Source organism: Danio rerio, chromosome 20, assembly GCF_052040795.2.
Source record: "Danio rerio strain M-AB ecotype USA chromosome 20, GRCz13ab, whole genome shotgun sequence".
NCBI lineage: Eukaryota > Metazoa > Chordata > Actinopteri > Cypriniformes > Danionidae > Danio > Danio rerio.
In genome coordinates, this window is record NC_141040.1 from 44,424,243 (window position 1) to 44,437,962 (window position 13,720).

At 28.0% G+C, this 13,720-nt stretch overlaps 2 protein-coding genes across 53 annotated transcripts in view; one reads left to right on the plus strand and one right to left on the minus strand.

Annotated features, from left to right (window-relative positions):
- The window catches only part of nkain2 (sodium/potassium transporting ATPase interacting 2), a 432,978-nt gene that overhangs the window by 353,679 nt on the left and 65,579 nt on the right, over window positions 1-13,720 (minus strand). The window lies entirely within an intron of this gene.
- trdn (triadin) overlaps window positions 1-13,720 on the plus strand; it is a 94,545-nt gene that overhangs the window by 21,020 nt on the left and 59,805 nt on the right. For all 50 annotated transcript variants that reach the window (XM_087298478.1, XM_087298456.1, XM_087298457.1 and 47 more), the window contains 2 exons: window positions 1,789-1,842; window positions 6,575-6,700. In XM_087298478.1, coding sequence (XP_087154604.1) covers window positions 1,789-1,842; window positions 6,575-6,700 — 180 coding nt within the window. The remainder of the gene's footprint in view (window positions 1-1,788; window positions 1,843-6,574; window positions 6,701-13,720) is intronic.

Here is a 13,720-nt window from a genome sequence, read left to right on the forward strand (position 1 = left end):
GTTTTAGGTATACATGGGATTATTATCATTATTAGGTATATCCTGCAAATACAGAAACACCACCTGTGGTTAAAACATAATAATTATGTTGGTCATTTTTGAGCTGTGGCGTGCCTACTTTGATTCTTTTTTTATTATTATTTGGTAGTGTACCCAAATTGGGACTACTGGATTTGGACTGTTTTTGTCGAACAAAAGTTTTAAGTAAACAAAGCCCAAGGCTAATACAAGTTATATCAGGTTTATGCTATTTTAGAACTGTGTTCAATAGGTCTCTAGACAAGTGGGTGAGTTAAAAAGTTAATCAAACTTCTTACATTTTGGTCGAAATGCTTAAATTTTTCATATTTTCTCTCCCCTATCACTGCTTTTGCGAAGTTTTCTCTTCTTTGAAAGATGCTTTTGTTTTAGTTTTCCATTTATACCATAATATTTTCCATGACTTTCCAAACTCCTTCCTTTTCATGTCTGTTCTGCTCCTTTGAATCTAATTTCCCATAACTTTTTTCTATTTTTATTCATTCATTCATTCATTCATTCATTCAGCTTAGTCCCATTATTCATCAGGGGTCGCCACAGCAGAATGAACCGCCAAGTTATCTAGCATATGTTTTACACAGCAGATGCCCTTTCAGTTGCAACTCAATACTGGAATGTTTTTTAATCAATTTAAGAAAAAACTCTGTCTCGTCTTCAGGCCAGAAATATGGTGACATCTTTAAAGAATGATTTTTTAAGTTGACCTGTAAACAGGAAAAAAAAATCCATTAGTTTTTTTTTTTTCCCTTTGTAATGAAATTGTCTGAAAAACAACTTAATGTGAGCTTAAAAACTTCATCTGGCATATTTTCGATTCACAACCTTAGTTTGCGGAATATAATATGTAATAAAAAGTCTGTTTTGTTTCTTGAAATCCAATTTTCCCATCTTTATTCAGACTTTAATCAGTTTAAAAAAAGAACTTTTCTTTAAAGAATGATCATATGACTTTTTAAGCGACCTCCATATGCAAAACAAAGCAATAAACGTATTATCATTTTGCTAATTCTTGTGTGAAAGTGCCTGAAAAACCACAAGTTGTTAAAAAAACTTAATTAGGCATTTTTAATTCACAATTTTAGTTTGTGTAATATAAAATGTCTATTGTTTCTTGGAATCAAATTTACCCATATTTATTGCGAATTTAATTGGTTTTTAAAAAAACTGTCTCATCTTCAGGACAGACACAGTGCCATCTTTAAAGAATGATCATATGACTTGCATGGTGACCTGTAAGCATTGAAAATGTGTATTTAAACGTATTCCTTTTTAATGAAACTGCCTGAAAAACAACCTCACATGAGCCTTTAAACTTCATTAGGCAAATTTTCAACTCACAATCTTAGTTTGCGTAATACAAAATGGAATAAAAAGTCTGTTTTGTTTCTTGAAATCTAATTTTCCCATCTTTATTTGGACTTTAATCAGTTTAAAAAAAGAAATCGGTCACATCTTCGGGCCAGACATATGGTGCCATCTTTAAAGAATGATCATATGACTTTTTAGGTGACCTGTAAATTTGAGAAGAAGAAAATCCACTGCCCTTTTGCTAACACTTCTGTGAAATTGCCTGATAAACCTCATCATGTGTGCGTAAAAAATTCATTAGGCATATTTTCAATTTACTGTTTAAATGTGCTCAATATAAAAATGTAATGGAAACGCAGCCTATGTGTGTGTGTGTGTTTGTGTATACAGTATGTATGTCGCTGTCCCACACCTGTGCTTCTGTGTCTCTCATCCAAACAGGACCTCAGCCACATCGTGTCAGGAAAACATTAAAGGAAGCAGGCAGCCTTAGAGGCAAGCCATCTTACAATATATCTTACATCTTACACATATGAATGGAGACTATATAGTGGATCTGGTAGCCAGCAAATGTGAAGTACAGCAGTTGCTTACAATTAATAAACCAAGGTCATTGCTAGTAATGTGGGGAATTTCAGTGTAATTTGAAGCATTTCAGTGTCATTTGAAAGCAGTCATCCTGAATGGCATCTTTAAGTAGCATTAGGGCACGAGGTGAATGTTTTGTAGATTTTTAAAGGTGATAAGTGTTACCTTTACAGTGATTTCTTCACAGTAGAAAAATAACTAATTTCCCAATTTAATCTGTGGAAATAGCTTTTAATACCTTAAAGTGTTCACATATGACTTCTCCGAGAAAACTAAGAGTTTTGTTGTATTCAAAAACATAAATAAAATAAATAATATTTAATCATTTAAATGATATTTTACAGTACATACAGTTGAAGTCAGAATTATTCAACCCCCTGAATTATTAGCCCCATTTTTTTTCCCCCAATTTCTGTTTAAAGGAGAGAAGATTTCTTCAACACACAATAGTTTCAATAACTCATTTCTAATAACTGATTTATTTTATCTTTGCCATTTTGACAGTAAATAATATTTTACTGGATATTTTTCAAAACACTTCTATACAGCTTAAAGTGACATTTAAAGGCATAACTAGGTTAATTAGGTTAACTAGGCAGGTTAGGATAATTAGGCAAGTTATTGTATAATGATGCTTGTTCTGTAGACTATCGAAAAAAATAAATCTTAAAAGGGGCTAATAATTCTGACCTTAAAAATGTTTTTAAAAAAATTAAACCGAAATAAACTTTTAGCCGAAACAAAACAAATAAGACTTTCTCCAGAAGAAAAAAATATTATCGCACATACTGTGAAAATTTCATTGCTCTGTTAAACATAATTTGATAAATATTTAAAATAAAAAATCAAAGGGGGGCTAATAATTCTGATTTCAACTGTGCATTTCACATTTAAGGGGTAGTTCACCCAAAAATGAAAATTTTGTCATCATTTACTCTCCCTTGACATGCTCCAAACCTGCTTGAGTTTCTTTCATCTGTTGAACAGAAAAGAAGATATTTTGAAGAATGTTGAAAATCAGTAACCATTGTATTTTTATTTCTACAATGTTTGTTTGTTTAGACTTTATTAACCCCAAAGGGGAAATTCACATCACAGCAGAGCTTTCCATATACTATAAAATACATTACATAAATGAAAAAGGCAATAATACACTGTAAAACCCAACAGTCCACTTTATCAAATTAAATAAGTGGTTAACTCAAAATTGACTGAAAGTTAATTCTACTCATTTAAAAAGAGTTTTGAACTCAGTGTTGAAGCTATTGAGTTAATAAAATACCTCATTACTTCAACTTAAATGGAGTACAGTAAGTTCATGGTACCCAGATAGATTAGTTCTTTAACTCAAATGGCTTGCAGCAATCGAGTTTTACAGTGTATTAATACATTCATACTGCACACTTTAGTTTCAAACAACGAGAAATCCATATCTACAGTATTAATGCTATTAAAATTTAGCATAATTCATCTAGTATGACTTTAATTATACAATCTGATCACTGGGGGTCTGATTCTGTATCGTTCCCTGTAACACCGAGGCTGAATTAATTTTAAGCTAAATAAGCTTGCACACGTTTGGACTGTATCCAGGGTTCAAAAACATTTTTACTACTAAAATTCCATGACTTTTCCAGAACTTTCAAGTACATTTACATAACCTAATGTTTCAAGTAATGTCTACAGTACAAGGCAAATAATAAGAAAAACAATGACATTCAAATTCCTTACAGCAAATCATAGAACATTCAACAATCTATTTTGTTTAAATTTGTTTTTATATTGATTTTGATAATACTTACACAGCACTAACAATGTGGGAGCAAGTTTTTGGCCAAGGACATAAAATTAGACAACTAACCAATATTGAAGTTAGGGCTTCACAATATATTGTTTCAGCATCGATATCACAATGTGTGCATCCGCAATAGTCATGTTGCAAGATGCAATGTGGGGATTATAGTTTAATATAGAGTTTAATCATAATGGAGTAAAAGTTTATCATTTGCATGCCTTTTAAATAGATAGTTCTCCCCAAAATTACTTGCCATTTTCATTACACCCATTACTTGTCTCAAACATTAATGAGTTTTCTTTTTCTTTTTTTTTTTAATGAACACAAAAACAATATAATTGAATAGCTCTTAAACTATTGAAACAAGTCAAGTGAGTAAATAGTGAGTACATTTTAATCTTGAGTAAACCGTCCCTTTAAGGCCTGTGACTGTGTTAACATTCCAATATTTCAAATTTTAAAACATCCGGCTACAAGAAATTTTTTGTAACTTTAATAAAGATGAAATAACATACAATGAAGACGATGCAGTGTTGATCATTCAATATCTGTACTTGAAAAGCGAATACCTGAAAACTATCATTCACTTTTATCTTTATTATGTTTTATCTATGCTTGTATTTTATATTATTCAAGATTCACTCCTCTACAAAATCCCCCCAATCAATCCAAATAAACCTGTTAAATCATCTGGTGAAATTGTATTCACATCGCAATTATTTCACAGAAATCCAAAATCTGGTAATGTCAGATTTTCCAATATAACACTCCCCTAATTCAAGTATACAGATATTTTTTAAACTAATTTCCATGACTTTTTCCAAAACTTTGTGGGTTTTTCTGTTTTTCCAAGCCTGGAAAAATGCCATGTCAAAATTCCATGACTTTTCCAGGTTCTTCAAGGCCTGTGTATCAAAAAGGGGATGACAACCGAGGTTCATCACTGACAATAATTTGATCATGCGCAGTCTCTTCTATAGTGATTATTACACCCCCCACAACAGAACCTGCCCTTTTTATACGCTTATTTAATTAGTGTTTCTCCTTCTCGTCTTAATAAATGAATGCGATTCTGACCCTTCTTGTACAGCTGAATTGTATTTTAAGACCAATTGAACTTATTTTTATTCAGATATACACCCAGGTACTTGCAGTAAATGATGAAAGGGAAATCAATGGTTACAGGTTTTCAACTTTCTTCAAAATATCTTCTTTTGATTTCAACAGTATAAAGAGGTTTGGAAACCCCTGCATGCGAATATAAACAGTGAGTAAATGTTCCTTTCTGGGGGAAATATCTCTTTAATCTTATGTGATTAACATAATGAAGCAATTTAACAATTCATCACCAACTTACTGTAATAAATGCAACTAAAATAGCTGTGATGTTCATCTATAACTCCTTTATGAGCTGATTTTAACACCTTCTTGCGAATGTTTCAAAACGCTACAAATTAAAGTAGCAGGCTGTCAGAATATTTCATAATCAAATACTAATTTATTCTGGTAGCGGCGGCGAACATGAGAGTGTTTAGAGGCTATAATGGAGGTCTGAGGAGTCTGGAGTCTGTGCTCGCTGTCACGTCACCCTCTGCATAATGGCTTCTGGTAAAACGGTTTTGACTCGGGTCATGCTGTTTGCCTGCTGATAACCACCACAGACACACAGAAACTACACGGAGATGTGTGGAGTCTGATGAGTATTCCTGACGACGGGCGCTGGAGAGCGGGAACACCCAAATATGATTTACTGACTTTGCAATTTTTATCTGTAGACGTATATACGACCATATGGGTTTTTTTATAGACATGGGTGCTTGCTAGTCTTTCTCACTGCTACATTTGAAATCATCAATTTTTCTCGATGAAGATGTCATTCAGGATGAACGGTACACTGAAAATCAAGAAGTAGCATATACAGTTTGTGGCCAAAAGTGTGTGAAAACCATATTCAGGATTTCTGCAGATTAATAATCTATCTATCTACAAATCTATCTATCTATCTATCTACAAATCTGTCTATCTATCTATCTATCTATCTATCTATCTATCTATCTATCTATCTATCTATCTATCTATCTATCTATCTATCTATCTATCTATCTATCTATCTATAAATCAATCAATCAATCAATCAATCTATCTATCTATCTATCTATAAATCAATCAATCAATCAATCTATCTATCTATCTATCTATCTATCTATCTATCTATCTATCTATCTATCTATCTATTTATCTATCTATCTATCTATCTATCTATCTATCTATCTATCTATCTATCTATCTATCTATCTATCTATCTATCTATCTATCTATCTATCTATCTATCTATCTATCTATCTATAAACTGATTCTATCTATCTATCTATCTATCTATCTATCTATCTATCTATCTATCTATCTATCTATCTATCTATCTATCTATCTATCTATCTATCTATCTATCTATCTATCTATCTATCTATCTATCTATCTATCTATAACTGATTCTATCTATCTATCTATCTATCTATCTATCTATCTATCTATCTATCTATCTATCTATCTATCTATCTATCTATCTATCTATCTATCTATCTATCTATCTATCTATCTATCTATCTATCTATAAACTGATTCTATCTATCTATCTATCTATCTATCTATCTATCTATCTATCTATCTATCTATCTATCTATCTATCTATCTATCTATCTATCTATCTATCTATCTATCTATCTATCTATCTATCTATCTATCTATCTATCTATCTATCTATCTAATCAAGTGCCTGTAAATGAAACTATTCTGGCCGTACAGAAACATGTGTCTCAAGATGCCTTGTTTAAAACATGCTCTTAGGAGGCATTCACCACATCAGCCCTGAAAAAGCAGTGAGCGAAGCCATGGATGACTCTTCCGACTGGATTACATCCATCTTGACTTTTATGACTAATTTGGTAGCGCCGGAAGAAGAGGAGGATGAAGGTATATTAATTTGCCATGGGATTTTTTTTTCACAATAGCAGCAACAAAGTGTGTACTGTGAAAATAACAATCTCTAAAACCACAGACTAACCACAGCGGTTTGATCTGATGAGCCATGTGTATAAATAGGTCTTTTTAGAAATAGGAGCTGGCTTTTATGGTCACGTTTTTTTCCTCTCTGCTGAATAAACCTGGTTTGGTCTCCCAATGGGATTGGCAAATAGCACTGATTATGTTTGTGCACATCTATGTTTATGCAATCTATGGTCTGATATAATATTATAAGATCTGCTCAATGATGAGTGTTGTTATTGAGGAATATATTTAAGGATGGGTCACTGTTTTACAGCTTTACACCACTATGAAGAGTTTTGAGAAAGAGGATGAGGGATTTCTGCAAGGAACTGTCCACCTAAACTCTGTGTGATTCTACAAAATGACAATAAAAATCAAACAAAACAGTATCACATCTCTGTCATTAATCTTTGTTAAAATCATCTTGGTTTCTTTAGTATATATTAAGTTATTTTGTGTTGGATTCACAGGGATTTATGCACAGTAATATAATATTATTGAAAAAAAAAGTTTATGTGTGTTTATGTAATTCCTTTAGGACAAGTAATGCTTTTGTACAAAATTTCCATTGAGTACTAAAAGAATTGTTCTGTATGTGGGGAATAAAATAAATAAAATAATTAAATTTACTTTAATTAACTGAGTACTAAAATAGTAGCTCATATACTGTATGTGGGAAATAAAATTGATATTAATTAGTTAAAACATATAAAAATAAATGAAAATAAATAAATGAATAAAATAAATAAATAAAGTGCAATTTAATTAAATTTATTGAGTACTAAAATAGTAGCTTATATTCTGTATTTAGGGAATAAAATCAATAAATTGTAATTAAATTAGTTAAAATTAGATATAATAAAAATAAATAAATAAATAAATAAATAAATAAATAAATAAAATTCAATGATTAATTTAAAAATAATTTAATTAATTGAGTCGTAAAATAGTAGCTTACATACTGTATGTGGGAAAAAAAATAAGATTTTATTTTATTAGATAAGTCAAAACAAACTAACACAAATAAATAAAATATAAAAAAATAAACAAATATTAAATAAAAAGTTGTTTTATTTAATTAACTGAGTACTAAAATAGTAGCTTATATTCTTTATGTAGGGAATAAAATGAAATAAAATGTAATCAAATTAGTTAAAAAAAGTTTTATAAAAAAATAAATGAAAATATAAATAAATAAATAAACTTCAATAAGCAAATTAAATTTATTTTATTTAATTATTTGAGTCCTAAAATAGTAGCTTATATTCTGTGTGTGTGTGTTTGTGTGTGTCTGTGTGTGTGTGTGTGTGTGTGTGTGTGTGTGTGTGTGTGTGTGTGTGTGTGTGTTGGTAATAACATAAAATGTAATTAAATTAGTTAAAAATAAATGAAAATATAAATAAATACATTTACTTTATTTTAATTAATTGAGGACTAAAATAGTAGCTTATATTCTGTATGTGAGGAATAAATTAAATTAAAATGTAATTAGTTAAAAATATAATAAAAATATAAATAAATACATTAATTAATTAACCCAAATGATTACTAAAATAGTACCTTATATACTGTATGTGGGAAATTAAATGTATTAATTAATTTAGTTAAAATAAAATAATACAAATTTATGGAAAAATTTATTTAATTAAATGAGTACTAAAACAGTAGCTTATATTATGTATGTGGGTATTAAAATAAAATGTAGTAAGAGTATAGGCAAAAAATACATGAAAAACAAATAAATAAATAAAATGATGAATAAATTGTAATTTTATTTAATTAATTGAGTATTAAAATAGTAGCTGCATGTGGGGAATAAAACAAAATTTATTTTAAATTTGTAAAAATAAAATCTAATAAAAATAAATGAAAATATAAATAGATAAATATAACAATAACAACAATAATAACAATAAACATTAAATAAAACACTATTTCATTTAATTAATTGAGTACTAAAATAGAAGCTTATATTCTGTATGTATGGAATAGAATCAAATTAATTTAAATAGTTGAAATAATATATAATAAATTTAAATTAATTATAATGAACCAGTCAAAATCAGAAATCTGGTCCTGATGATTAACAGGTCAGACAAGTAATTGTGATGAATGATTTAATTCTGTTTGTTTAGTTATAAGTATAAAAAATGACCATATGATTTATTGTTGTTAAATACAACAATACAACAAATAATACTAATACAATAATAAATTATTAAATCATAAATTTATTAATAATAATAATAATTATATATAATATAATAATATATATAATATAACATAACATATAATATAATATAATATAATATATAATATAACATAACATAACATAACATAATAAAATATAATATACTATATAACGTAACTTAACAAAATATAATATAATATAATATAATATAATATAATATAATATAATATCATATCATATCATATAATATCATATAATATATAATGTAATGTTGGTCAAAAAACTAATCAGGACTTCAGGGCAAAATAAAACTACTAAAATGCATTTAAGTAAAAGTGCATAACTTAACTCTTCTTTTTAGATAATATATTTTAAAACGTTTTACTACATCTTTTTTTTTTTCTCGTTTTAGCCATCAACCTTTTAAAAAAACTGAAATAAATGAAAAATAGTCAAATAATATACAATAATAATAAATTTATACCATAATTAGATGATTATAATAAGCCATAATTATAAAAAATAAACAAGCAATAATTCTTAAAGGTTTTAACTGCATAATATAATATAATATAATATAATATAATATAATATAATATAATATAATATAATATAGTTCAAAATCTTTCATCTTGTACAGCTGCCATTTGTTCTTGCTTTAAACATAGAAAATATTATACAAAATAAATACACAAAAGTACTATTAATTCAAAACAGTTCAATGTTCAATCTGATCCTGCATTTTTAAAAAAATCACATTTAAATTTTACTTTCAAGAAACTGTCTCTTAAAAGAAGACAATAATATCTTTTAAATACACCTCTGCAATGCAATCCAAAGGAACAGATGATGGATTTTATGTCATAACAAAGCAGAAGTCAAGAGAACTTAAAAAAAGTAATTATCAGGAGAGAACAATAAATCTCACTCACACACACAACAACCTGAGACATCTTTACCTCCCCTCTTTCATTTTGGATGCTAATTGGCCACTGTGGTCTCATTGAGAGCTCCAATGGCCTGGTGTTCAACCACAGATGCACTTAAAAGCTCATTCAAAATGTTTATAGGTGCTTTATGTCCCCTTTATCCTGATTTTGTATCAAGTTTTTGTGACTCAGTGTCTGGGAAAGGTGCTATATAAATAAACCTTTACTTACTGACTAAGTTTAAGTCAATAGAGTTAATTTTTAATCAACCTTAAAAAATGTATCCCATCAACTAAACCAACCAAATGATAAGGCTGGTACAGAATAGTACAGTAGCAAGTTAGCAAACAAAGCTAACTGACAGTTTTGTTCATTTTCCTTTTTTTTTTTTTTTTTTTTAATATTTTTAATAATGCGTAATATTAACTACATAAGCTTTGGTGCAGGTGTGTATATTTATTGGAATTTAAATAGCTCACCCTCATTTACATTAATTAAAATACACAGTTTAAAACATACACATTTTTGGACATGGATATTTTTGTCCATATTATGTTATTTTATGTATCAGAGTATTTTAAGTTTGAAAAAAATCCATAAAATGAAATACATTTAACAATACAAAACAAAACAAAAGTAAGATAAAACAAAAAAAAATAGTAGCTAATATATGTGGGAAAAAATTAATATGTGGTATAATTAAAATAAAAAAAAAATAAAACAAAAGAATAGTAGCTTATATATGTGGGGAATTACATTAAATTAATATGAGGAATAATTAAATTAAATTAAAGATAAAACAAAAGAATAGTAGCTTATATATGTGGGGAATTACATTAAATGAATATGAGGAATAATTAAATTAAATTAAAGATAAAACAAAAGAATAGTAGCTTATATATGTGGGGAATTACATTAAATTAATATGATGAATAATTAAATTAAATTAAATTAAAGATAAAACAAAAGAATAGTAGCTTATATATGTGGGGAATTACATTAAATTAATATGATGAATAATTAAATTAAATTAAATTAAAGATAAAACAAAAGAATAGTAGCTTATATATGTGAGGAATTAAATTAGTTTTAATAAAATACATTTAATAATGTAAAATTAAAAAATTAAATAAAATTATAAATGAACCAGTCACAACCAGAAATTCTGTCCTGATGACTAACAAGACAAACAAGTAATTGTAATTAGAGATTAGTTTTTAGTCATAAGCATAAATAAAAAGTGACCAAATGGTTTGTTGTTTTAAAAACGTATAATACTGATATAATAATGAATTATTCAATTATATATGAATAAAATTTAACTATAAATATATAATAATATAATATAATATAATAAAATATAATATAATATAGTATAATATAATATAATATAATATAATATAATATAATATAATATAATATAATGTAATATAATATAATATAATATAATATAATATAATATAATATAATATAATATAATATAATATAATATAATAAAAAAATGATCAGGGCTGAAATTCAAAACTGATTTAGTAAAATGTATTTAATTTAATAATAATACATAAATAAAAAACACATAAATAAATATACAGTAACACTACATAAAAATAAATGTCACAGAATGAATGTTGTTATTTGTATTTATCATTGATACATCCAAAACTGTAATTAACAAAACTAAATCTGCGTAACATATGGGAAAATAATTACTATTTTACTTTTTTTTTTTTTAAATAAAACAAAACACCTGCACCAATTTGAAAAAAAAAAGAAAAGACAAAAAGCATAATTTAAATGGTTAAACATCTATAAATGCATGAATATTTGGTAATATTTGTTAATTTGGTAATTATAATTTTAAAAATAAAAATATCTTTATGACATTTTTGAACATATACATTTTAGTCCATTATACACTTTAGGTCCATGATATGTGTAACTTTTTCTAAAGAGTTAAAACTGACAAACATACAGCTACCGTATTTGCTTTAATCATCAGTCAAATCTCCAAAGATGAATCAAGCTTATGACAATTAAACAAGGCCCATGAAGTACTTTAATGAATGACATTTACTTTAATTAATTATCAGTGACCAAGAATCTGCTATCAATTAACTAAACCCCCACAATGCCTCAAGAGTCATTACACAAATGTTTCAAGAGCTAAAACATACAGAAAATACAGTACAGTACAAGTGTCTGACACCTTCTGAATTACAAAAGAAATATTTGTGTAGCAGTCAGAGCACAAATGAATACATAAGCACAGAGAACACTTTAAGAAACATTTATAAGGAGAACTCAAAACACACACTGAGAGAGAGACAATTGTGACATTGCCATTTGCCAACCAATAACACGCTTGGCTAGGATTCCTCATAAGTCACCTTGAGGTGCTCATTTAAAATAAATGCGTGCGGATTGACTGCTACATCGCTTCAATAGCTCCAGTTATCAATGAATGCTTTTCACATTGACGGTTACATCACACACCAACAAAATATATCATCTGCAATGTATACAAACTGATAACAACACTGTAAAAAATCTATACATTAGCCATGTTTTTGAACTTTATGATTTATTTTTTTTATGATTTTAGTTTATGTTTTTAGATTGCATTATAGGATCTTAATCTTGCTTTTAACAACTTTTAACCATAAAAAGGTTGAAAAGGTGACTTTTAATAACATTTTTAATACCTTAAAGTGATATATTGTTTGGGTTGGTGTTGTATGTTGCACTACAAAACCTTTTAATAAACTGCCAGTACATTTTTTGTTATTTTACAGGCTTAGACATGATATTTCAAGCTACTAAAATGTCAATAAAAGTCACTTTGTTAAACTGTAGAGTTAAATTCATAACATCAAACATCATTAGAGCAGAGATCAAGCTTTCATAATGCAATTCACAACCGTAAATCAACAGAAAAACACTTGTGTATGGAAAATATGGAAACAGATTAACTTTTTGTTTACAGTGCAGACACACTATACAGTTGAAGGCAAAACTAGCACTAAATGCTATGGAATAAAATCACTGTCATAAATATTTTGTGCGTAAATAAAATTCATGCATCCGTAATTATAAAATCGTAAAAGAAAACGGAACGTAGAAGTAATTTTACGAGGGTACAATTTCTAATTCCTAATTTTGATTCTGTAAAATGTCCAAGAAACACAGCGAAAATGGACCTCATTATGTCTCAACCTTTATTACAGCTCATGACAGACATTTCTCAAAGAGGGAATAACAAAACTTTTACCTGAGTGTGTGGGGGTTCTGAGTGCCCAGGAGGCACGCCGTTGTGATCGATGACTCTTGCTTGTTTATTAATGCCTGTGACAGCAGTGACGTAATTTTGACAGTGGAGTGTTGCTGTTTGATTGGTACTCGTAATCAGGACTTGTGTCCGTGGTGAAACTGTGTTTCGTGTTTGTAAAGTACACACATCACAAATTTATCTGTCATATACAAACAGACAAAGAAAAGGTTTTATCTGTGTCTGTTCTAATCGCAGGTTTTGGAATTGTACCCTCGTAAAATTACGAGTACGTTCAGTTTTCTTTTCTGATTTTATAATTACGGATTTGTGAATTTTATTTACACACGAAACATTTATGACAGTGATTTTATTTCATAAAAAGTTTAATTCAAATATTTCTCTCGTAATTTTTATTAGAGCAAAGACATTTTCAAAGTATTTTCTATAATATTCATTTTCTTCTAGTATTGGTGTCATTTGTTTTAGTTTGGCCTTTAATAAAAGTTGTTTTTAAGGTCAGTATTATTAAAAAAGGTCACACTTTATTTTGATGGTCC